The 24272-nt window shown below is 54.4% G+C and overlaps 2 protein-coding genes across 4 annotated transcripts; both read right to left on the bottom strand.

The window, feature by feature from the left end:
• Positions 1–1637: 1637 nt before the first annotated feature.
• PIN1 (peptidylprolyl cis/trans isomerase, NIMA-interacting 1) lies at positions 1638–16371 on the bottom strand. 2 transcript variants are annotated; one of them, XR_008516388.2, is made up of 5 exons: positions 16167–16371; positions 12470–12682; positions 3171–3281; positions 2009–2230; positions 1638–1787 (listed from the first exon to the last, which is right to left on the bottom strand). XR_008516388.2 is itself a non-coding variant. In XM_002828638.5 (4 exons), the coding sequence occupies exons 1-4, from the start codon at positions 16222–16224 to the stop codon at positions 2121–2123; spliced, it is 492 nt and encodes a 163-aa protein (XP_002828684.1). In that variant the 5' UTR covers positions 16225–16371; the 3' UTR covers positions 1638–2120. The 2 variants fall into 2 exon arrangements, 1 of the variants encoding a protein (XP_002828684.1); XM_002828638.5 differs by having other exon boundaries at positions 1638–2230.
• A 5126-nt stretch (positions 16372–21497) lies between these two features.
• On the bottom strand, positions 21498–23815 carry UBL5 (ubiquitin like 5). Of its 2 annotated transcripts, none has more exons than NM_001131809.1 (5): positions 23546–23674; positions 23225–23291; positions 22943–23026; positions 22744–22781; positions 21498–21643 (listed from the first exon to the last, which is right to left on the bottom strand). In NM_001131809.1, exons 2-5 carry the CDS (start codon positions 23278–23280, stop codon positions 21600–21602), a joined length of 222 nt encoding a protein of 73 aa, NP_001125281.1. In that variant the 5' UTR covers positions 23281–23291; positions 23546–23674; the 3' UTR covers positions 21498–21599. The 2 variants fall into 2 exon arrangements, with proteins under 2 accessions (NP_001125281.1, XP_009251037.1); XM_009252762.4 differs by having other exon boundaries at positions 21499–21643; positions 23626–23815.
• Between the last annotated feature and the right edge of the window lie 457 nt (positions 23816–24272).

The raw sequence follows: 24272 nt of genomic DNA, 5'->3' as shown, positions 1-24272 counted from the left end.
TCTTCGGCTATCCACTGCTAACTCACTGACTTCCCCTCTCATCATGGACGTGGGCACAGCGAAGCCAACTCCTGCCCTGGGGCAGTAATCCCGTTTACCCCAAGGTGACCTGCTCCAGCCCTGCCCAGCGGCCACAGAAGCCAGGGGCACGTAGAGATTGACCCCCTGGGGTGGGTCTGGCCTGGGAGGTGCCTGTAAGTGGCACTAGGGAAGACTACACTGTCACCATCCTAAAGGCCTTGGATTTATGCCCTGGTTCTAGGCAGGTGGGGGTGGGTGGGAGGTGAGGGAATGCGCAGCTGCTGAATAATGAATCACCGGCCCCGAAGGGGGATCTGGAGGCATGTTTACTTAACAGCGACATTCTCATTTGGGTTTTGGCCACTGCACAGACAGACAAGGGAAGGGGGTACCTGGAGGGGCAGGTGGTCACACTCAGAACCGGAGGACTCCCAAAACGCATAGGACACAGAGAGACAACCAGTCACATGGCCCCACACATTCTTGGGCAAACGCAGACACACACACACACACAAGGGTGGGGGGCAGCGGCTCCCACACAGAATGATGCACAGCCTTCCCTGGGCCCTGCTGCTGACAGTCAGGACACAAAGCCCATTCTTCACCTTGGAGTGGAACTCAGCAAACCCTCTGGGCCCCAGCTACTAATTTCCGATCCTTCCAGACCCAGGGCCTCCACTGTTCCAGGAGGGGTGCAGTCACTTCCCCAACCCCACATCCAACTGTTGGTGTGAATGGTGGCACGGCTGCCTCACTCCCAATCCCCCTCCACCAGGCGATGGGAGAACATTCTGCCTGGCGGTGTATCCATGCAGCCGGCTCTCCCCAGCCCTCTGGAGCTGAGAGGAAACCCATTAAACCTTCCTAATGACAAACGCTTCGGCAGGCAGGCAGCAGGCGAATGAGCGATTGCTCCCGAAGCCAGCCAGATGGGAGCGGGCGCAGGTGATTGTTTATGAGGCTTGGCCTTTATTAGAAACTCAGCGCTTGGGGGAGGGGAGGTCCCCTGGGGCTGGGCTTTAGTTGCTCAGGTCCCTAAGCTCCGCCAGCCAGGCACCCTCGCAATCTGGGCTGGTCCCCATCAAGTGGAGGGGGAACAGGGCATGCAGGCATAACCACTTCTCCATCAGACCCACAGCCCCCCGACTGAACAGGGGATGGGGGTCAGGCAGGCCACATCCACAGCCCCCACACTGGCAGGGGACCCCATCTCCCCACCACCCACCCCAGGATTCCCTCTGCTCCACCTTCAGGCACTAGAAGCCGTGTCTGCTCCCATCCCCCTCCCCGCAGGAGCCCCCTCCAGTCCAGGAGGGCCCTGTTGTCATGGTAACTGCAGCTGCAGTGGGTGCTGGGTCAGGTGCCGGATTGGACCCACGAACCTTCCGGAAGCCCCTGAGATGGCAGGGAAGCAGATCTCAGGGTGCTGGGCAGCTGGACAGTGCCCATGTCCCCAAGAGCCAGCTGCTGGGACACCCCCTGGCCCAGGGCAAAGGGAAGCCTCGGGGGAGAACTTGCAGCTGGGACCCTTAGGATGGGAGGGCCATGATCCCCTCCCCGCAACATCTTCCCCACTATGCTTCCCTGAGGAGAAATGAGACACAGGAGAGCAGAGCAGTGGTTTCGGGTTTAATTGGGGGTGAAAGGGTGCTGCACAGCTGCTCAGAGGGCCCATGGCTGGGCTGCACGAGTGTTCACCTTTGCGACTGAACAGAGGAGCGTGGCCTAACTAGAAACAATTCGGCCCTCGAGTCTGCCTCCAGCATCTGGGGGGACACGGGGCGGCTCTGCTGACCAGGCCTTCTTTTTGGAACACCCCTCCCACCACACTGCCCTGGGTCTGGGAGCCTCCCACCCCTGCTGAAGTCAATTCCTTAAGGGAGAATCTGGCGGTCGCAGCCCCAACTGGGGATGGACAGGGAGTGGGGACCCCAGGGCCCCCAATCTGGAAGGGCCCCCTCCCAGCCATTTTGGGAACAATAAATACTGTGTGATGGTGGCAGGGAGTGGGGGGTTCGGCCACTGGCTGGCGGGCAAGGGGGAGCTGGCCGGCCTAGCCGCCCTGCCCTGCCCCGAGGCCAGGCCTGGGCTCCCCACCCTCACTCAGTGCGGAGGATGATGTGGATGCCGGAATCCGTGAACACGGGCCCGCTCATCTCCCCCGTCCGCAGCGCAAACGAGGCATCTTCAAATGGCTTCTGCATCTGACCTGGGAGCCAGGAGGGACGGTGGGGGTGTCAGGGCTGGGCTGGCAGAGGCCAGGATGAGGCAGGGCAGGCGCGCGACAGATGGGGCTCCCGCTTGCGCTGAGCCTCACACTCGTCCACACTCATCCGTCACTGCATTTATTGCCGGTGCTGAGCGGCGGCCCAGCTGGGGGTGGCAGGGCCATTAAGGAGGCCCTGGGAAGCCCGAGGACAGCATGAAGGATGGCAGGCAGGGCTGTGGCTGCCGCCATGCATTTAGGGGCCACTTCGGTGGTGAACTTGTCTCCCTGGGCCCGGTTCCCAGCCCTGCCACGTCATCTGTCCCACCAGCCTCCTCGGAGCTGGTGGGCAGTTGCCGGCCCAATGCTGCCGCCCCGCCCCGCTAAGACACCTGCACACCACACCCTGCAACCCATCCTGGCCTCTCCCTGATGTTCTGCAGATCCCGAGGACTGAAGAGGAAGAAGAGGAGGAGGCCTAGTCCCCTCTGTCCCTGATTTCCACTGTCCTGGCCAGACAGGCCTAAACTCAGGGCTACCTCCTCTCACCCCTGGTTTCCCCACCTTTGAGAGGGATTCTGGGGGACATGCCCTGGGACTCTCAGGGCCCCCAACCTTAAACCACAAAAAGGAAGAGGCAGAGGACAGGACGTACCTAACTTGGTGGGCCTGGGATGAGGACATCTGTGCACAGACACACAAAAGACCATGCCCCCCGGGGTAGAGATGATGCCAGGAAGAAAGTGCTGCAGCCCCCTCCCTGTGTGGCCCTGGCCCTGCCCAGCAGAGCAGCCTCTGAAGCCTGAGGAAGGGGCTGTGCTGCCACCTGCTGGACCCCGAAGACCTGTGTTGCACCCGGGAGCCCAGTGCCCAGACCCTCCTGGCCTCTACCCCTCAGGGTGGTAAGGGTCCCCCGACCTGGTGGGGCCCATTCCTTGCGCACCTCTGCTGAAGGCACCCAGGTCTCCCCTGGCCTTGGCTGAGCTGCAGTCGCTGAACTGTGAGGCCAGAGACTCAAAGTCCTCCTCTCCCGACTTGATCTTCTGGATGTAGCCTGTGGACATGGAACGGAATGGGAGTGCCAGGTCAGGGGCTGGGGGGCCTGACCAGACAGGATGGAGGACTCCAGAGCTGGCCAGCGGGGGACGCAGCACTTCACTCGGAAAGCCTCCCCCCACAGGCGCACATGCTCCCCACAACCCCTCTCCTCACGCATACCTGCATGTGTAGTCACACCTGTCCTCACCCACACCCAAGAAGAGGTGCCTTTCACGCACCCCGCCAGACATCCATGAGCCCTGCCACCCTGCAGGTCTCACATCCCTGCTCCCGCTGTCACTCTCGCCAGCACACACACATGCACACACACACACACATGTGAGGGAAAATCTACATCCAAGCTGGACAGGTCAGAGGAGAGCAGCAGGCAGGGAGAGGCTGACCCAGGCAGGGGGCTCGGCCCCCAGGGCCTGGGCAGAGGTGGGAGAGCTGTCCAGAGAAAGCCCAGCACTGCCACGGCAGCCCGTGGCCTCAGCTGTCCCATCTGGGAAGAATAGCCTGGCACTGGGATGGGCCTCCAAGGCACCCTGGTGGGCTCTGCAAGGGACACTCGTGGGCTGTAGCCCCAGGGTCCCAGAGGCAGGTGACATAGCTCTTCTCCCGGCTCCCCACCTATACTCTGCATGCTGGCAGAACTCAGGGTGGCCCCACCCTGTGTGGCCCAAACCAGCCCATCAGCTCTGACTCTCCAGGAGGCGGGGGAGGCCAGGGCTGGTGGAGTTAGGAGGAACAGGGCTGCCGGCAGAGGGGGCAAGACAGCAGCAGAATAGCATCTGAGTGACTCATGTTTCGGAAGCCAAGTGGGGAGGGCTGCGTGTGTGTGCACGTGGTGTGTGTGTGTGACTGTGTGTGAGCAAGTGTGTGTGTGCACTCTTGTGCATGCGCCAGGTCGGGAGGAATGGCCTACCGCCTTCCGGACTCCAGGCCACCCCCAGGAAGGTGCCCATGGGCCAAAGCCTGCCCTACCCCAATCCTCCTCTTGCTCTGACACAAACGGGCATCCCTTCCAGTGTCCTCCCTAGGCCAGTGGTGCGACAGCCCCAGCAAGCCAGGGCAGCCCTCTGGGTGAACTGCACCTGCCCCGTGTACCCTATGGCCTGGCAGCCACTCTCCAGGGACACCAGTTCTTCTCTCCAACGTGAGGGTCACCTTGACACACTCAGTAGGGGGTTTCTTAACGTCACCCTGACACTTCTACCCATTGCTCCTTCTGACCTAAATGAGGCCATGACACACCTGCCGGCCAACTTGCCCAGGACATACATAGCTGACACACTGGCCTGTCGGAGAGCCACGGGAACACTGCTGGGTGACCTAGCCAGTGCTGGGAGGCCTGGACACCCAACCGTGGCATCTGCTGAACACACTGGACTGATCCAAGTGTCCCCGGGGCCCCTTGGTCTCACACTCTGACCTGCTTGGGACCGCAGTGGAAATGGTACCACCGTGAGAGCACAGCCATAGCTCCCTGTTTGGCTGCACGTCATGGCAGCCACCAGTATCCTGGTATCTGAGCTGGATGTCACCACGACCTGCTGCCCTGACATCCCTTTGCCTCTCCGCCTAACAGTCTTGTGCCAGTGGCTGTGACATGCAGCATAGTGCCCGGCACCGAGCAGGACCCTGACCAACGTCCCTTGATGTCATCATTCTTCCCCTCCATGGGGACTGCATCCCAGGGATGACACAGCCTCTACTGCTCTGCTCTCCCTATCCTTGGCCCTGCCGGCCCACGTGTCCTGGTCTGACAGGCACATTGATGCCATACAGGGCCCCAGCTTCTGTTGGGATGGCATATTACAGAGGCTTCTGCCCATGATGCCCTGGTTTGATCAGAGTGCCCCGCTTCCAGGGCTGCCACGGGGTCCTCCTCTGTGCCAGACACATCCACCAGTGACTCTGACTTAAACAAGATGTTGCTAGGACCCCCTCCCACCCCTCCTCTCCCCGAACTTCTAGGTATCTCCTTGGCCTTAGGCACAGAGCACTGGAGTCCCCTGTCCCCCCTTCTGTCTGGACTACTATGCCAGCCAGGGGATCGCACGGTGCCCCCAGGGGTACCCACCTGCTTCGGGGAAGCAGGACAGCCTGCAGGCACTGAGCATCTGAGGAGCCAGGCCCAGGCCCTGAACAAGCATCACCTTGCCACAGCCCCAGAGGCCAGGGCTGGGGACACAGCCACAGGGATCCCTGAAATTGGACAGCCCGCCCAAGTTGTCCTCTCTCACACACATAGTGTGCAAGCCATATCGCTTACAAACAAATAAAAGCCACACTTTGGCACCCCAATAGCTCATATCACCCAGATCTGCCTCTGACCTGCCAGCTCTCTTGGAAAATCTTCTGCTATGATGGGAGCCTGCAATGACTGTTTTTGTTTTCCTTTTGCAGAGATGGGGTCTCACTATATTGCTCAGGCTGGCCTCAAACCCCTGGGCTGCAGCAATCGTCTTGCCTCAGCCTCGCAAGTAGCTGGAATGATTTCTTTTTAAAGCGCTTTCTCTTGTACCCGGGAGGTACAAGGTACAGTGAGCTGAGATCGTTGCCACTGCACTCCAGCGTGGGCAACAAGAGCAAAACTCCATCTCAAAAACAAAAAAAACCCACTTTCTTCCTGAGTTCCTGCTCTGTGAGGCTGACCTTGAGGGGTTTGGTCCTGTGTGTCTTGTTAGCTCAGCCTGTACCTGACCCCCCGACAATGACATCCTCCGACTCCCGCCTCACAGACCTTGGTTTAAGCCTCTTGTCCTGCCTGAAACTCACCAGCTATCCTCTGGTCTCCCCCAGAAGCCTCCCCTAATCCCCCACTGTGTGAGGTGCCTCCCCCTGGGTGCTGCATTTACTACCATCCTATTGGTGGGTTGCTTGCCCGCCTCACAGTGCAGGAATGGAGGCTGCTGGGTTGGCCTTGTTCATTGCTGCACCCTCAGAACCCAGCACCGTGCACAAAACAGGTGTTCATGAATGTTCAAGAAGTTCATGAATAAATGAGACAGAAATAGGCCATGGGGAAGGAGGGAGACAGGGATCTACCATGGGGCTTGAAGCAGAAATGCTGGAATCTCATGCTCTGTCTGCCTGAAACTCAGGCTGCGACCCTAAGGCCAGACTTCCTGGGCCTCCTCCAAGACAATGTGTCAGCCTTGCCTGACTGTACCAAAACCCATGAAATTTGATGGGGACTGTCGGGTGCTGGAGCCCCATCCTGTTTCGATGTGGCTCCAGCTTAGAACAGACACAGGGTGGCCTCTCCAGGAGCTCCCAGTCTGCAGCAGGGGCCTCCACCTGCTTCAAGGTGTTCAGGACCCCCTGAAATTGTATGCAAAACAGAACGGCACCTGTCTGTGCTGGCAGACCGCAGCCAGCCTGCTCACAGTGTATTCCCAAGGTCCAGGAGGACATGTTATGGGTGCTGACTCCAGACTCCATCAGGTTCAAATCCTACCTCTGCTGCTCCTGAACAATGCGAGTCTGGCAGGTGACCTTACCTCTTGGAGCCTCACTCAACTGGCCTGTAAAATGGGGTAACCGCTGCTCCCACGTTGGAGCCTGTTCCAAGGAGTGAATCAGTGACTGCTTAAGCAGTGGCTGTTGCAGAGCAGGCCCCTGACAGATCCAAACTGCCCATCCATTATGGACTCAATGTTTGTGTCAACCCAAATTCGTGTGTTAAAGCCCTAACCTCCAGTGTGGCTGCATCTGGAGATGGGGACTTCGGGGAAGTAACTAGGGTTAAATGAGGTCATAAGGGTGGGGCCCTGATCCAACAGGATTAGCGTCCCTTTTTTTTTTTTTGAGGCAGAATCTGGCTCTGTCACCCAGGATGGAGTGCAGTGGTACAATCTCAGCTCACTGTGACCTCTGCCTCCCGAGTTCAAGTGATCCTCCTGCCTCAGCCTCCTGAGTAGCTGGGATCACAGGCGTGCGCCACTACATCTGGCTACTTTTTTTAAAGTATTTTTAGTAGAGATGGAGTTTCACCATGTTGGCCAGGCTAGTCTTGAATTCCTGACCTCAGGTGATCTGCCCACCTCAGTCTCCCAAAGTGCTGGGATTACAGGCATGAGCCACTGCGCCTGGCCAGGATTAGTGTCCTTATAAGAAGAGACACCAAAGAGCTCGTGCTCCTTCACTCCGTGCACATGCACTTGGGGAATGCCTTGTGAGTGCACAGTGAGAGGGCAGCTGTCTACAAGCCAGGAAGTGGGTTCTCGCCAGGAACAGAATCTGAGGAAACCTGGATAGTGGACTTCTGGCCTCCAGAACTGTGGAAAGTGATGACTGTTGTTTAAGCCACACAGTCTGTGATATTTTGTTACAACAGTCCAAGCTAATGTACCTCAGTGACCTAGGTGGGAGTGAGGGAACAAATGGGGTAGTCCTTGACCCCAACAATGTTTCGAGACGTGCTGTCTCCTCTGCCTTGCCAGATCATTACACTGCTTCCAGCATACTTCCCCCAGGCTACCCAGGCACCAGAGGGGAAGGGGCCTGGTCGGGGAAAGAGGTGACAGGGTCAGATCTGAGAAGACCAAGATCCAGAAGGAGGGACTAGAGGCCGGCCCAAAGCCAGCAGGCTGGAAGGGTGCCAGTGACCTTGAGGACCCCAGGGCAAAGGGACTGACCTGGATACTGGGATGGGTATGTGAGTAGGACGGCTGCTATTAGTCTCAGCCTCGCTGGGACCCTCCAGGCCCTGGGCATGTGAGGGATGGCTGTCAATAGTTTTGGGCGGAGAGCGGGCAGGGAGAGTTTCTCCACGGCCCATCCTCCTTAGACAAGGACACTGACAATGACTCCCTTGGATCTCTGACAGCCTCTGGCTGTGGTCCAGCAGCTGCAGAGGAGCCAATGCTGGGAAAAGGAGCCTCAGCAGAAAATGTGGAGGTCCCGGCTCTCTCTGCAGGCAGCCTTTCCCTTCGGGGCAAGGACGGAGCACCAGATCTAAATGGGCACTGATGAGATTTAGCCTGGCTGCCAGCTGGGGAGTGAGCTGCCCAAATCATGATCTCCTGATCACCCGGCAAGAACCCTCGAGGGGAAAACATCCACTTCATGGAAGAGAAAATGAGGCCCAGGTGCCCGATGCCTGCACCGACATTGCACAAGAGGATCTGTTACCAAGTGTACCTCGGCCGGGGCCACCTCACTGCACCCTCCTATCGACCTCTGAGGAGATCTGCCCCAGCACCGTCTCAGACAGGAGGATACCAGGAGAGGGAGGTCGTGGGCCAAGGTCATCGTCTGTGTGCTGAGCCCACCAGGCCTCCTGTGGTCCTATCCAGAACTCTTTCTATGGGCTGTGGGGTGGCAGCAGGGGCTGCCCGTGAGCAGAGGCCTTGACTTGACCTCAGCTCCCCCACCGTCCACACCCGAATGACTGGGGCTGAGGCTCTGCCGTGCAGAGCGCACCAGCCACTGAGCCCATCGCTCCTGGATCCTCATAGCCACCCTTTCCCCATTCTACAGATGAGGCAACTGAGGCTCAGGAAATGAAGACCACACAGCTGGCACTGAAACCCAGCCCTGTATGAGCCCAGGATGGGCCATGCTGTTCTGCCCTGACCCTCCCCCAGACATCCCACCCCTGCCCACCTAATCCATCACCCAGTCCTCTCTATCCTGCCTCCTGAATCTCTCTTGGGTCTGCTCCCTCTCACTTCTTCTTCCACTTCCAGCCCCCAAATTCAAGTCACACCGCCTCTCGCTGCAATTCCTCCCACAGCTTCCACCAGGTGGGCAGGCGAGGCTCCTGCTGACATTCCAGAATCTGCAGGTACCTACGGCGAGGCCTCAGGGCCTGGCTACTTACCAGGTTCGCCTGTCCAACCCAGAGATGGGGGAGACACCCTCGCCCAACACACCCAGACCCATGCCCTCCTCACTATCCCCACCGGCCTCAGCCTTCTGCCAGCTCTCACCAGGATTGCTTGGAGCAGCTCTGTCCTGCGCCTGGCTGCTCTGCTGACCCCCAGGAGCCCACCTCATGCTGCTCCATCCCCAAATGCCTGCTCCTCCTGCTCACTCTTATGGGGTCCGGAAGCCTCAGAACAGAGACCACTAGAGCTGGGAGGACCCGAAGGGTCATCTTGCAATTCTCTCCTGGCTTCTCCCTCCACTTCCTCTTGCTCTGGGACAAGCAGAACCTCTGAAGGTTCTGGGCCTTCCAGCTTCCCTGGCCCTTGACATTCTAGCTTCACAGATCTCTGCTGAAAGCAGAGCACTGTGGGTTCCTCTCCTGGTCCCACATAGCCACATATGTCCTGCTGCCTCCAGGAAAGAACCCAACCTCCTCACCTGACAAGGACCCTCCTCAACCTGGCTGGAACCTGCCCGTGAAGGGTCTCACCACCCCCCCGCTCCCTGCAAAGCCTTCCCCAGAGTCCTGGGTACATCCTAGTCCTAGGCCTTTACTTCTGCCCCGTCCTGTGCCAGGAATCCTTCTTGCTTCCTACTGGCTCACGAAACAAGGCTGTGAGGGCTGACTCTGGGCCAGGCTTTGTGTGGCAGGATGGGAATACAGGGGAAAGACAGAGATCCAGTCCCTGCCCTCAGAGGTCAGGAGGCTGGCTCTTCAATCAGCCTTCAAGATTCTGTGCAAGAACTCGGCTTCTCTCTACCATGCTTACATATAAGACTAACCGGCGGCACTTCCTGTGCTAGATGCCATGTTGGGGGTGTGCATGTGTAATAACATCCTACAGGCCAACTGGACCAAATGATGAGAGAGTAAAACAACAGCCAATACTGACCGAGTGTGCACTCTGTGCTGGGCCCTGTGCTACCACAACCAACAACAGCAATGACAGTGACCACTAACAATGACACAACATTTACCAATGCCAAGAGCTGTTACTCCCGCTTTACTGTATTAGCCAGGAGTCCTCACAACTACCCTGTGATGTGGGTCTTATTACTCTAATACTAATTTTATAAATGAAAAAGACTGACAGCTGGGGGCGGTGGTTCATGCTTGTCATCCCAACACTTTGGGAGGATGAGGTGGAAGAATCACTTGAGCCCAGGAGTTTGAGACCATCCTGGGCAACATGGTGAAGTCCTGTCTCTACTAAAAATACAAAAATCAGCCAGGTGTGGTGTTATGAGCCTGCAGTCCCAGCTACTTGGGAGGCTGAGGTGGGAGGATCACCTGATCCCAAGGAGGTTGAGGCTGCAGTGAGCTATGAACACTGCACTCCAGCCTGGGTGACAGAGCAAGACCTTGTCTCAAAAGAAGAAGGAGAAAAAGATTGAAGCCCAGAGATGTTAAGTAACTTGCTCAAGATCACACAGCCAGGACCTGGCAGAGCTGCATAGCAACCCAGGCTGTCTGGGCATGGTTGAGAGATGGGTTGTTTGGAGTAGGGACAGCCGAGGAGGTTTGGGGACTCTGAGAAAGGCTGTCAGACACAACTTACTGCAGAGATGGAAATGTGTGGTTTTTTTTTTTTGAGACGGAGTCTCACTCTGTTGCCCAGGCTAGAGTGCAGTGGCACGATCTCGGCTCACTGCAAGCTCTGCCTCCCGGGTTCATGCCATTCTCCTGCCTGTCTCCCAAGTAGCTGGGACTACGGGTGCCCGCCACCATGCCAGGCTAATTTTTTTGGATTTTCAGTAAAGACAGGGTTTCACTGTGTTAGCCAGGATGGTCTCGGTCTCCTGACCTCGTGATCCGCCTGCCTTGGCCTCCCAAAGTGCTGGGATTACAGGCATGAGCCACCGCGCCCGGCCAAGAATGTAAATGTTTTATATTCCCGCTGTCGAAGATGGCAGCCACCAGCTAAAGTATGACCAGTGCAACTGAGAAACCAATTTTTGATATTATCTTATTTATTTTTGAGACACGGTCTTGCTCTGTCACCCAGGCTGGAATGCGGTAGCGTGATCTCGGCTCATTACAACCTCTGCCTCCTGGGCTCAAGGGATCCTCCCACCTCAGTCCTCCAAGTAGCTGACACTATAGGCGTGCACCACCACGTCCAGCTAATTTTTTTATTTTTTGAGAGACGGGGTTTTGCTATGTTGCTCAAGCTGGTCTCAAACTCCTGGGCTCAAGTGATCCTCCTGCATAGGGTGGGAGTGGCAGCCAAACTGGACAGCTTTAGACAGGGCTCTGCAAATGATGGCCTGCAGGCCAAATCCTCCCTGATTTTGTAAATAGTAAAGTTTTCTTGGCACACAGCCATGACCATGTGCTTGCTTACATATTGGTTATGACTGCTATCCAGTTACAAAGCAGAGCTGATAGAGACTGCATAGCTCACAAAACCTAAAATATTTACCATCTGGCCCTTAAAGTTTGCCACCCTGGTGCCAGACTGCAGAGGAAACACAGAACAGAGCAGGGAATAGCTTCCTCCCTTAGGTCAGAATTAACTCACTAGCTCTGCTGGCACTCACTGCCTCTTTTTTTTTTGAGACAGAGCCTCGCTTTGCTAGCCAGGCTGGAGTGGAGTGGTGCAATCTCGGCTCACCGCAACCTCTGCCTCCCTGCCTCAGCCTCCCAAGTAGCTGGGATTACAGGCACACATCACCACATCTGGCTAATTTTTGTATTTTTAGTAGAGATGGAGTTTCACCATACTACCCAGGCTAATCTCGAACTCCTGACCTCAGGTGATCTGCCCTCCAAGGCCTCCCAAAGTGTTGGGATTACAGGCGTGAGCCACCGCGCCCTGCATGCACTCACTACCTTTCTGATTGCTCTCTCTGGATCCACCTATGTTTGTGACTCAGGCCCCTAGTGGATGATATTACTATTGACAACACTTCCCACAGACTGAGGGCCTACTGTACAAAATCCATTGCCTTATTCCCTTGAACCTTCACAGTGGTCCTCAGAGGATGCCCATTTTACAGAGAAAGCTGAGTCTAGGGGAGGTGACATGAGTCCCCTCCCAAAGGTCACAGAGTTCACAGAGGCACAGCTACTACCTGAACCCATGTCTGCCAGCCCCCAGGCTGGGTCCTCTGCCCCTACCTGGCTCACCCTCAAATGCCAGATGGAAAAGAAAGAGAATGGCTGCTGTGAAGGTCAGGGTCAGGTCATGCACTGGCGTTTTTGTGTTGGCCAACAACACGCCTGGCAGCTGAGCAAGCTGGGGTGAAGGGTCTGATGTGACTTCTACAAAGGCTCACCTGGGAGAAGACCCCCTCCCAAGCCCCTGCCCTCGCCCTGCTCACCGTTGATCAGTTCCAGGGCCTCCTCCTTGGTCCGGGTGATCTTCTCCTGCCGCCAGGACGAGGGCCGCCTTGACTGGCTGTGCTTCACCAGCAGGTGCGAACAGCGGACCCTGGCGGGCTCCCCCTGCCCGTTTTTGCCACCACTGCTGCTGTTGCCGCTGGGCCGCTCCCACTGGCTGGCGTTAGTGATGTGGTTGAAGTAGTACACTCGGCCTGGAGGGGAGGGCAGGCAGGAATTCAGCTAGGGTTGTGCTCCCAGGACACCACCTGGGCCCACAGCCAGAAGCCAGGGTAAGGGCCTGGCTTGCAGGGGGTGCCTTCATTCAACAAATCCATAGTGTATCCACCATGTGCCACAAGCTCTCCAGACATGAGCCAATGTGGCAGGATACAGTCCTTGCCCTTAGAGAGCTAACATTCTAGGTGAGAGCAGACAGGTGCTAAACAAGCAAACGAAACACAGGATAGTATCAATCCCTGATAACTTCAAGGAGGAAAATAACCCAGGGTGATGGAACAGAGGAAGCTGGGGGACAGGGAGTGATTCAAACCATGCACTCTGCAGCCAGGCCACCTGGATTCAAATCTGAATCTGGGTTCAAATGTGATCTACCTTCCCTGGGCCTCGGTGTTCTCACCTGTAAAATGGAGATAACAGTTCCTACCTTAGGGTCATTGAAAGGACTAAATAATAATTTTTAAAAATTTAAAAAAGGGCTAAGCACGGTGGCTCTCACCTGTAATCCTGGCACTTTGGGAGGCCAAGGTGGGGTGGATCACCTGAGGTCAGGAGGTAGAGACCAGCCTGGCCAACATGGTGTAACCCCATCTCTACTAAAAATACAAACATTGGGCCGGGTGCGGTGGCTCACACCTGTAATCCCAGCACTTTCGGAGGCTGAGGAGGGTGGATCATGAGGTTATGAGATTGAGACCATCCTGGCTAACACGGTGAAACCCCATCTCTACTAAAAATACAAAAAAGTAGCCGGGCATGGAGGTACACGCCTGTAGTCCCAGCTACTCAGAAGGCTGAGGCAGGAGAATCACTTGAACCCAGGAGGCAGAGGGTGCAGTGAGCTGACATCGTGCCCCTGCACTCCAGCCTGGGCGACAGAGCAAGACTCTGTCTCATTAAAAAAAAAAAAAAAACAAACATTGGCCAGGCACAGTGGCTCACGCCTGCACCAGCACTTTGGGAGGCTGAGGTGGGCGGATCACCTGAGGTCAGGAGTTCAAGACCAGCCTGGCCAACACAGTGAAACCTCACCTCTACTAAAAATATAAAAAATTAGCCCGGCATGGTGGCAGGCACCTGTAATCCCAGCTACTGGGAAGGCTGAAGCAGGAGAATCGCTTGAACCCGGGAGACGGAGGTTGCAGTGAGCTGAGATTGTGCCACTGCACTCCAGCCTGGGCAACAAGAGCAAAACTCCGTCACAAACAAACCAACCAACCAACATTAGCCGGGCGTTGTGGTGTATGTCTGTAATCCCAGCTACTCAGGAGGCTGAGGCAGGAGAATTGCTTGAATCTGGAAGGTGGAGGCTACAGTGAGCCAAGATCATGCCACTGCACTCCAGCCTGGGCGATAGAGTGAGACTCTTGTCTCAAAACAAAAACAAAAACAACAGGCTGGCTGGGCGCAGTAGCTCAGGCCTGTAATCCCAGCACTTTGGGAGGCTGAGGCAGGTGGATCACCTGAGGTTAGGAGCTCGAGACCAGCCTGGCCAACATGGCGAAACCTCGTCTCTACCAAAAATACAAAAATTAGCCAGATGTGGTGGCAGGCACCTGTAATCCCAGCTACTCGGGAGGCTGAGGTAGGAGAATCACTTGAACCCGGGAGGCAGAGGTTGCAGTGAGCCAAGATCATGCCACTGCACTCCAGTCTGGGCGACAGAGTGAGACTCTGTCTCAAAATAAATAAATAAATAAATAAACAAACAAAAAATAAAAAATAAAAAACTAGCCATGGGTGGTGGCACACGCCTGTGGTCTCAGCTACTTGAAAGGCTGAGGTGGGAGGATTGCTTAAGCCTGGGAGGCAGAGGCTGCAATGCAGCCTGAGCCACACAGTGAGACCATCTCCAGAAATAAGAAGAAGAAAGCACTAAATAAGCTCACACATCTGCAAAATGCCTAGGACAGAAACTGGCACACATTAAGAGTGGGATAGCCTTTATTATCTCCATTGTATAGATGGCAAAATGGAAGCCTCACCTTTTGCATCTCTGGGAATGGCAGCAATGGGTAACGCTTCCTGAGTGTTTACTCTGTTCCAGGAACACACAGAGGAAGGCAGGAACTGTACTCAGGTACTTCACACCCGAAAGCTCTGCTCTTAGCTACTACACCGTACACGGTGTTGCAGAGCTAGCAACCAGCATTACTGGTGGCCCGATGTTACCCAGGGAGTGACGGGTACGAAGGCGTGAAGACTGTGAACAAGAAGCTGGAAGTAAAGACTCTACTGGGTGCCACTCCAAAGGCTGACAGTTCGCCTGGGTGACATGGAGTGTCACCCATAAAGGAAGCCATCAGGGTTGAACTGAGCAGAAACAGCAGAAATGGGCCCAGAGCTGGGCAGAGCATCCGGTTTATGCTGGAGGTCCCAGCCACAGGCCAGGGCTAGAGCAGGGTGGGCGAGAGCGCGGGTTCCAGGTGCAAATGCAGCTGAGCTACTGACTCACTCTAAAACCTTGGCAATGGGCTCTAATCTCCCTGCACCTCAGTTTTCTCATCTGAAAAATGGTGAATAGAGAATAAGGAGATCAAACCTCATGGGGTTAATGAGGAGAGTCCATGTATCCAAACCGTTCACCAGAACCTGGCACTCAACCAAGGAGAATTATTACTGCAAATGCGATTGCTATGGGCTCTAGAGGCAGCAGAGCGACTCGGGACCTGCCCACAGATGCTGGGCCTGCTCCTCAGGAGTTTGCAGTGACACGGGCAGGGGGATTTGGAGGCAAACTGCCTAGGTCCTAATCCAACCCCCGGCCCCTGAAATGAATGATCTTGGACGAGTTCCTTCAGTTTTCTGACCTCAGTTTCCTTGCTGGTAAGATGGAAGTAATAACTACCCGGCTCCCAGAGTTGCGGCAATTCAGAGAGAACTTAAAGCGCTTGACACAGAGACAAACATGCCCTGTTACCGGCAATATTATCATTGTGGCTAACCCTTAAATCGGACCTAAGCACAGGGGCCATCATCTGGCAGAATGTCACCGGCGATGTCGCAGACTCAGCATTAGGTGTACACAGTAGGGGTGTTAGCAGGGGTAGGTTGTGGACCCAAGGCCGGGCAACACCCTACGCCCTTTGCAGGGTACTGGGGTGTCTCCTTCCCAGGGGTGCCCCCGGGCCCAGCAAGATGCAGAGACGTCCCCCCGGGGCGTCAGGTGCATTAGGCCGAGAGGTATCGGCCGGGCCGGCAGGGCCAGGGCCATCGCCCCGGACTCCCCGGACCCTCACCCGCCCAGCCCCCTGCCTCAGCTTCCTCAGGCTTCCCGGTGGCTCCTGAGGCTCGCAGTCCCCACAACAGGGCGGGCCGGGGCCGTTACCCCGGGGACGACGCGGAGGAGCCAGGACCCCATGGGAGGGAGGCAGCGCTGCCGCTGCGCCCAAGGGGCGAGCTCGAGACCTGCTTACGCGGGCCCGCGCGGTCCCGCCCCAGCCCCGACCCCCGCGGCACCTGAGCTGCGGCTCATGCGCTTCTCCCAGCCGGGCGGCAGCTTCTCCTCGTCCGCCATCTTCCCTCCTGCCGCAGCGCCTGCTCCGCCTCAGCCGCGCCGCCTGTCACCCGCGCCCGCCCGCCGCCGCTGCCTATTGGCTAGACGCGCTCTGCAACGGGGCCTGGAGGCGACGCCCATTGGACTCCCCAACGGTCCGGATTGGCTTTCTGGCCTTCTATTGGGTAGAAGAGAGGCTGGGCGGACCCTCCCACGTTATCCCTACGCCCCGCCCCCGGTCAGCCTCAGCCTGGCCCCGCCCACTCGCTCTCCTCGGCTCCTGAGTGGTCCGAAGCGACACGGGCCCGCCCTTCTCAACGCCCTTTAGCGAGCGCCAAAAAACTCCCGACCCCTTCTTGGCGCGCGTCGCCGCAGAGCCCACCCAGGCGGGATAGAGCTTATGGATTGGCTAATGCTGCAGCAACTCCCGCCTGCCTGAGCCGTTCCCGGAGGTCCGCAAGCCCCCACCCCTCCCATGCGGAAGAGTCTGACTGGTGCGGAGGTAACGGCGGTCGAGGAGGTACTTGGGCGGGGTGGTGCTGCCTCTGCTGTTGCCATAGCAATGCAGTTGCCTTGGAGATGAGCACCTAAGTGCCCAATGCTTAAATTTGGCTCCTCCATCCTCCCTCTTCCCACCTGTTTCCCCCAGATGTCCAAAGCTAATCCAGCCTCTTTTATTTTATGCAGGGCTCAACTTTTCCCTAGGCTCTGGACCCAAACGCCTTCCACGTCCTTTGGAACCTGCTTACTACCTTTATTCCCTCGCAGTCTGGCTCCTTCCTCCATCCTGGGTGACCAGTGGGTGCCGACATTGACATTCATATAAGAACACGGAGGAGGTGCAGGTGGGAGGAGATGAGCTCAGTTTTAGCCAACTTAAAATAGAGTCTGCAGAGCCCGTGGGACACAGGGGAGGTATTTGGGGACCCAGAGTTGGGGAACTGTGGGTAGATATGGGAGCTGAAGATACTGACAGCAAAGGGTGCAACTACAGTTCACCTAGCATAGAACCCTATGTGACCGTTAAAAAGAATGAGGCTCAGTGAAGTGAACTCATAGGGAAACCTGCCCACAACAAATTAGACGCAGGATGCAGTAGAAGGCTAAGAGAAGTCTGGAGCCAGACTTGGATTGAAAGCTTGGCACTGACACTTGCTATGTGACCTTGAACTGATTACTTAACGTTACTCTGTACTTTGGTTTCCCAATCTGCAAAGTGGGGATAAGCAATAATACATCCTTCTGTTTGATGTGAAGATTAAATAAATTAATCCACATAAAGCACTCAAGCCAGGCTTGGTGGCTCACACCTGTAATCCCAGCACTTTGGGAGGCCGAGGTGGGCGGATAACCTGAAGTCAGGAGTTCGAGACCAGCCTGGCCAACATGGTGAAACTCTGTCTTTACTAAAAATACAAAAATTAGCCAGGCCTGGTAGTGAGCACCTTTAATCCCAGCTACTCGGGAGGTTGAGACAGGAGAATTACTTGAACCTGGGAGGCGGAGGTTGCAGTGAGCCGAGATTGCGCCACTGCACTCCAGCCTAGGTGACAGAGTGAGACTCCATCTCAAAAAACAAAGTTTAAGTTTTATTAGGACATTTTGTTTTTTACAAGTATTAGCATAATATTAAAAAGATACTTTTTATAAAGATAATTTTAGACATGGGCAGTTACAAAAACAGTGGGGTTTTCATGTACCCTTCACCCAACCTTCCCTAATATTAGCGTCTTAAATAAATAATAGAACAGAATTCTCAACCAGTAGCGATTTTGTTTCCCAAGGGACATTTGGCAACATCTTGATACATTTTTGGTTGTTACAACATCTTCAGACATTTTGGAACAGGAGATACTACTGGCTACTGGCATTTAGTATTAGATGCCAAGGATGCTGCTATCATCCTTCAAGGCACAGCCCCCACCAAAAGAATTATCCAACCCAAGAGCTGAGCATGGTGGCTCACACCTGTAATCCAGGGCTTTGGGAGGCCAAGGCAGGAGGATCGCTTGAGCCCAGAGTTGGGGACCAGCCTGGGCAACATGGCAAGACCCCATCTCTACAAAAATAATTCACTGGGTGTGGTGGCACGTGCCTGTAATCCCAGCTACTTGGGAGGCTGAGGTGGGAGGATCTCTTGAGTCTAGGAGTTAAGAGGCTGCAATTAGCCATAATCTTGCCACAGCACTCCAGCCTGGGTGACAGAGTGAGACTCTGTCTCAAAAAATAAAAATAAAATAAAAATAAAAGGCTGGGCACGGTGGCTCACGCCTGTAATCCCACCACTTTGGGAGGCCAAGGTGGGTGGATCAAGAGGTCAGGAGTTCAAGACCAGCCTGGCCAAGATGGTGAAAACCCATCTCTACTAAAAAGACGAAAATTAGTTAGGTGTGGTGGCGGGCGCAGGTAATCCCAGCTACTCGGGAGGCTGAGGTGGAGAATTGCTTGAACCCCGGGAGTGGAGCTTTCAGTGAGCCAAGATCATGCCACTGCAGTCCAGCCTGGGTGACACAGAAAGACACTGTCTAAAAAAAAAAAGAAAAAAAAAAATCCAACCCAAAAAGGTCAACAATGCCAAAGCTTAGAAACCCTGCCATAATATAATTATCAACACTAAGAAACCAATATCAATATAATACTATTAACTAAACCACAAATTCCCCCCAATCCTGTTTTCCCACTAATGTTCTTTTTATGTTCCAGGATGGGTGCTCACTGCTCCTGGAGTGTCACTGTTTCTGGTCCCTCTAAGTGGATAGAGCAAGGAAATATACATATGTATACACACATCTATATGTATCAGTATATCTGTTAAACAAAAACCATGAATTCAGACTGATGCCTCCAAATCCAGTCCTACAAGGTTCATTTTAAGCACTCCCATCTCCTGTTTTATTTGTAACTTCCTTCTCCACAGTGAGACACCCAGCTCTCATTATCTACAAGTTTACTTATTTGTTCAACCCTGTTTGTGTGTATTACATGGGCCCATGTGCCCACACCCACACACACAAAAGTAGCTTCAAAATTGCTAAATCATGGCTGGCCCAACGGCTCACACCTGTAATCCCAGCACCTTGGGAGGCTGAGGCGGGCGGATCACTTGAGCTCAGGTGTTTGAGACCAGCCTGGCCAACATGGTGAAACCTCGTCTCTGCTGGAAATACGAAAAATTAGCCAGGTGTGGTGGCTCGTGCCTGTAGTCCCAGCTACTTGGGAGGCTGAGGCAGGAGAATCGCTTGAACCTGGGAGGCAGAGGTTGCAGTGAGCCGAGATTGCACCATTGCACTCTAGCCTGGGCAAAAAGAGCAAAACTCCATCTCAAAAAATAATAATAAAAAATAATAATTAAAAAAAAGCATAGAAAAGCAAACTATGGAATGGCATATAAATATTACAGAACATATAATTATCCCCATATGATAAAAACTCTAGGTTATTCCAGAGAGTCACTCGAATGTATTAATGCCCACCACTAGGGGGAGGAGTGGTATAAGAAGAAATTCAGGGCCGGGTGCAGTGGCTGACACCTGTAATCCCAGCACTTTGGGAGGCTGAGGCGAACAGATCACGAGGTCAGGAGATCAAGACCATCATGGGTAACATGGCGAAACCCTGTCTCTACTAAAAAAAATTAGCTGGGTGCGGTGGCGTGCACCTGTAATTCCAGCTACTCAGGAGGCTGAGGCAAAAAAATCACATGAACCTGGGAGGTGGGGTTTACAGTGAGCTGAGGTCGCGTCATTGCACTCCAGCCTGGGCAACAAGTGTGAAACTCCATCTCAAAAAAAAAAAAAAATTAAATTTAAAAAACAAACAAGACAGGAGCAAGGTTGACACAAAGAACTGTGGCCAGGGGAAAAGAGGGACAGTTGGTCTCCTGTCTACTCAAACCTAGAAGAAGAATACAGCAAATAACATTATGTGCCAGGCATCCTGCTATTCTAATTGCATGATCTCATTGAGACTGTAGTGCTCATTTTTAGAGGATGAAACTGAGGGTCGCAGAGGCTGAAATCCCACTGCTAAGGATCAATCAAAATTCAAATGTAGTCGGTCTGACTCTTGAGGCTGGGCTCGTGTAGCCACACTTATAGTGCCACACTGCCTCAGTGTCTACTATCACGTTATTTTTGTCTTGAAAAGAAGTGCCAGGACCAGGCATGATGGCTTGTGCCTATAATCTCAGTACTTTGGGAGGCCAAGGCTGGAGGATCGTCTGAGGTCAGGAGTTCAAGACTATTTTGGGCAACATAGGGGAGACCCTGTCTCTACAAAAAATTTTAAAATGTCAGACGCGGTGGCTCACGCCTGTAATCCCAGCACTTTGGGAGGCCGAGGAGGGTGGATCACTTGAGGTCAGCAGTTTGAGACCAGCCTGGCCAACGTGGTAAAACCCCATCTCTACTAAAAATACAAAATTTAACCAGCATCATGGGGCATGCCTGTAGTCCCAGTCTCCTGCCTCAGATGAGGCAGGAGAATTGCTTGAACCCAGGAGGCAGAGGTTGCAGTGAGCTGAGATCGTGCCACTGCACTCCAGCCTGGGCGACAGAGCGAGACTCTGTCTCAAATAAATAATAATAATAATTTAAAAATTAGCAGGTGTGGTGGTACACACTGCCCAGCTACTTGGGAGGCTGATGCAGGAGGACTGTGTGAGTCCAGTTCAGGGCTGCAGTGGGCTATGAACGTACCACTGCATTCCAGCCTGACAGCAAGATCCTGTCTCAAAAAAAAAAAAAAGTGCCAGGAACTGTGGATGTTTAAACATGCTTTAAACTCATCTATACCTCCTCACAATATGCCAATTGAAAGCAGACATGAAGTAAACACAATTATTTCCAGTGGATAAGGAAGTAAAGGCTTACGGAGGTTAAAAAATTTTGCCTAGTGTCACTCAGCTGCAGAGCTGACATTCCACACATGGTCTGTGTGATTTCAGAATCTGAATTCCTGCCATATAAGTACCGCGCGCTAACCGATTGCGCCACTGGAGCACACCAGAATCTGAGTTCCTAACAATTATATCTACTGTCATTACCCGGAGGTTCTTTGGTCTATTAGGGTGACAATAATCCCAGGGTCTCTTGACCTTCAGACACCCACAGCAAACCCAGAGCTCTCTCTGGGCTCCCACACAGACTCCCAGCCTGCTGGTCTACTCTGCCCGCATGGATCCAGTTGATCGGAACTCTTCTTTTAGCAGCTGCATACTGACGGTGCAGTGATGACCAAACAGCAACTGATCCACCCATCACTAGACAGCTCTCATACAAAGAGACAACAACAAAGCAACATCTAAGTCTTTATTAAGGTGAGTTTTTACAAACAAGCACCTATCCCAGTGTGGGGGATGAGGATGGGAGAGGAAAGAGGGGCAGGAAGATTATCATCTATTGATAATAAAGCTCCAGGTTCATCCCATCGTGGATTTCATCTGAAGGAAAGGTGTTAAGGAATCCTGACTCTGACTTCCATCCCCACCCCTCTCATCCATTCACAGCTGGGTTGGGGTGGCCTGAGGTCTCAGCCCAGGGCTAAGGAAGCCCATTTTGGACCAGGCCATTTTTATTTGGAGAGAACCGAAACTTTACAAAAGAATTTCTGGCTGGGCGCAGTGGCTCACACCTGTAATCCCAGCACTTTGAGAGGCCGAAGCAGGTGGATCACTTGACTTCAGGAGTTTGAGACCAGCCTGGGCAACACGGTGAAACCCCGTCTCTATTAAAAATACAAAAAGTTAGCTGGGTGTGGTGGTGGGCACCCGTAATCCCAGCTACTTGGAAGGCTGAGACAGGAAAATCACTTAAACCTGGCAGGTAGAGGCTGCAGTGAGCCAAGATTGTACCACTGCACTCCAGCCTCGGCAACAAGAGCAAAACTCCATCTCAAAAAAAAAAAAAAAAAAAAAGTTTCTGTTCCTTCTAGGCCAGGCGCAGTGGCTCACGGCTATAATCCCAGCACTTTGGGAGGCCGAGGTGGGAGGATCACTTGAGGCCAGGAGTTTGAGACTAGCCTGGCATACATGGTGGAACCCCATCTCTACTAAAAATACAAAAACTAGCAGGGAGTGGTGGCACACACCTGTAATCCCAGCTACTTGGGAAGCTGAGGCAGAATTGCTTGAACCCGGGAGGTGGAGGTTGCAGTGGGTCAGGATCGTGCCACCGCATACCAGCCTGGGCGACAGAGCCAGACTGTCTCAAAAAAATAAATAAAAAAAATAAAAATTTTAAAAAGTTTCTGTTCCTTCTGCACAATAGATCTGCCTGAGTCTCACACTCCACCCTGACCTACTATCCAGCACCCAGGTGGAGGTCAGTAATAAATATTTTGAACTTGAAGTCAAACTATTTCACCAACCACCCTCCTCCCCAACCAAATAATTACCTAGCTCCCATTTTCTAAGTGCTCACCATGTGCCACGTATTAAGTTAAACACTTAATATGCATAAGCTCATGCAGACTTTAGTTTTGAACAAAGATAACCGAGGCTGGGTATGTAGATGCTTCCTCAAAAAGTCACACAAAGGATACAGTCCCCCAGAGACACGTGGTCCTTAAAAATCGTGTACCTAAGAAAAAGAGACATTTCAGAGATAAAGCTAAGGAGGCTCTTCAGTCTGAAGGCCGAATGAGGTAGCCAAGCCTAAGCAAAGGGCTGCCTGCAGCGCTACCCCAACCAAAACCTTCCGGCCTAGTCCAGTCCACCCAGTGGCTCTACCGCTGCACTCACCACTTCTTCAGGACAATCTTGTTCCAACGGGTGCCAGTTTGGGCTGCAATCAGCTTCTTAAGGTCCCCGATGGTATCATCCGTGCTGGGCGCAGAGCAGTTAAGGCAAATGGAAGCGGTAGAACGAGGAAGAGGACATTCTAGGGCAGAATACCATCTGCCAGGACCCCATCCACCCCCTCTCCCGGGTTTAACTAAAACCATCCGACAACACAGATTGAGTTGCCTGCCTCACGCCAAGCACCCCTGCGGGTACCACTGTCTCTCGGCTGCCAGTGGATACTTGCATTTAACGCGGACCTTCTTCCCCAGACGGTCGTTGCAAACAACCTCGATCATCCTAGCTGGAGCTACACAAAGCGGGGGGTGGGTGGGAGGCAGCAGAATCAGAGCTTCAGGCGTCTCCCAGGCCCAAAAGCCCCAGCCTACAAGTCTCCCAGTCCCAGGCCCTAAAATTCCCGGTTACTGAGCCTTCCGTTCTGCCCCCAAGCCCCCGGACTCGAATACTCCCAGGCCCCAAGTCCCCTGTCCCAGGGCCGCGAACCCCAGGCAGCCGCGCCTCCGCCCCTTCTCGCCGCCCGAAAGCAAAACTCCCTGGCCTCACCTCCCACCGACCCCAGACCCTGGGTGGCTGGGTCGCGACAGCTTTCTCCGACTCCGAGCCTCTCCGCTTGACCCCCTCACCTGGAATCGCCTCGAACCGTCTGGAACCTGCCGACGCCACCAGCTTCTCACCCGAGCGCTGAACCTCGGTCGCAGTTAACACTAGGAACCGGAAGCGGAAGTAAAAGTTCGAGGCCGGAAGCCCTGCCCCTAGCCAGGGGGTGTGGTCAACACTGGGATAAGTTCTTCCGGGTCTGCCGTCTGTTGTGTGTTTGCGGTTCCCAGGTACGGTTTCGATGTCCCAAGCCTTAGCAGGGGGACGCCTGTGGTAGGCCCGCGGGGTAGAGAGGGGGGCCTCGGCGGGTTTGTGGCCAGGGAAGGGGCGTGGAGCGAGAGTCAGAGGTCAGGCGCCGGCGCCCAGCTCGTTTGAAGTCATTGTTTGTTATAGGGAGACTCGGTCACATGGTGGGGACGCCAGAGGGTCCCGGGAGTAGGGGTAAGCTCCTCTTGCTGCGGCTACTAGAAGCGAGGGCGGAGGGTGGGGGCGGGGGACGAGTTCTGCAGTCATCCCTTCTGACCCTCTGGGTTCATTCAGGGCTGGGCCTTGTGAGCATTTGGCTCACCTCTTCCCTCTGGCCATCTCGTTCCCCCGGGATGCGGACTCCAGTCAGTAGGCGAAGCTTGATCCTGGACTAGACTCTACGCTGCCCAACAGCTGCTGTTACCGC

Source organism: Pongo abelii, chromosome 20 (genome assembly GCF_028885655.2).
Source record: "Pongo abelii isolate AG06213 chromosome 20, NHGRI_mPonAbe1-v2.0_pri, whole genome shotgun sequence".
Classification (NCBI taxonomy): domain Eukaryota; kingdom Metazoa; phylum Chordata; class Mammalia; order Primates; family Hominidae; genus Pongo; species Pongo abelii.
Note: the sequence above shows the minus strand (reverse complement) of the source record. Positions and strands in the feature narration are given on the sequence as shown.

Bases quoted from the DNA above. Each gene is read 5' to 3' on its own strand.
- PIN1 (XM_002828638.5), bottom strand. From the start codon at position 16,224: ATGGCGGACGAGGAGAAGCTGCCGCCCGGCTGGGAGAAGCGCATGAGC. The intron at 12,683-16,166 runs GTGCCGCGGGGG...CCTCCCCTCCAG, and splicing joins GCGCATGAGCCGCAGCTCAG to GCCGAGTGTACTACTTCAAC. The intron at 3,282-12,469 runs GTGAGCAGGGCG...CCATGTCCACAG, and splicing joins GGCCCTGGAACTGATCAACG to GCTACATCCAGAAGATCAAG.
- UBL5 (XM_009252762.4), bottom strand. From the start codon at position 23,280: ATGATCGAGGTTGTTTGCAACGACCGTCTGGGGAAGAAGGTCCGCGTT. The intron at 22,782-22,942 runs GTGAGTGCAGCG...TCTTTTTCTTAG, and splicing joins AAGATTGTCCTGAAGAAGTG to GTACACGATTTTTAAGGACC. The intron at 21,644-22,743 runs GTATCCTTTGTG...CCTTTCCTTCAG, and splicing joins CCACGTGTCTCTGGGGGACT to ATGAAATCCACGATGGGATG.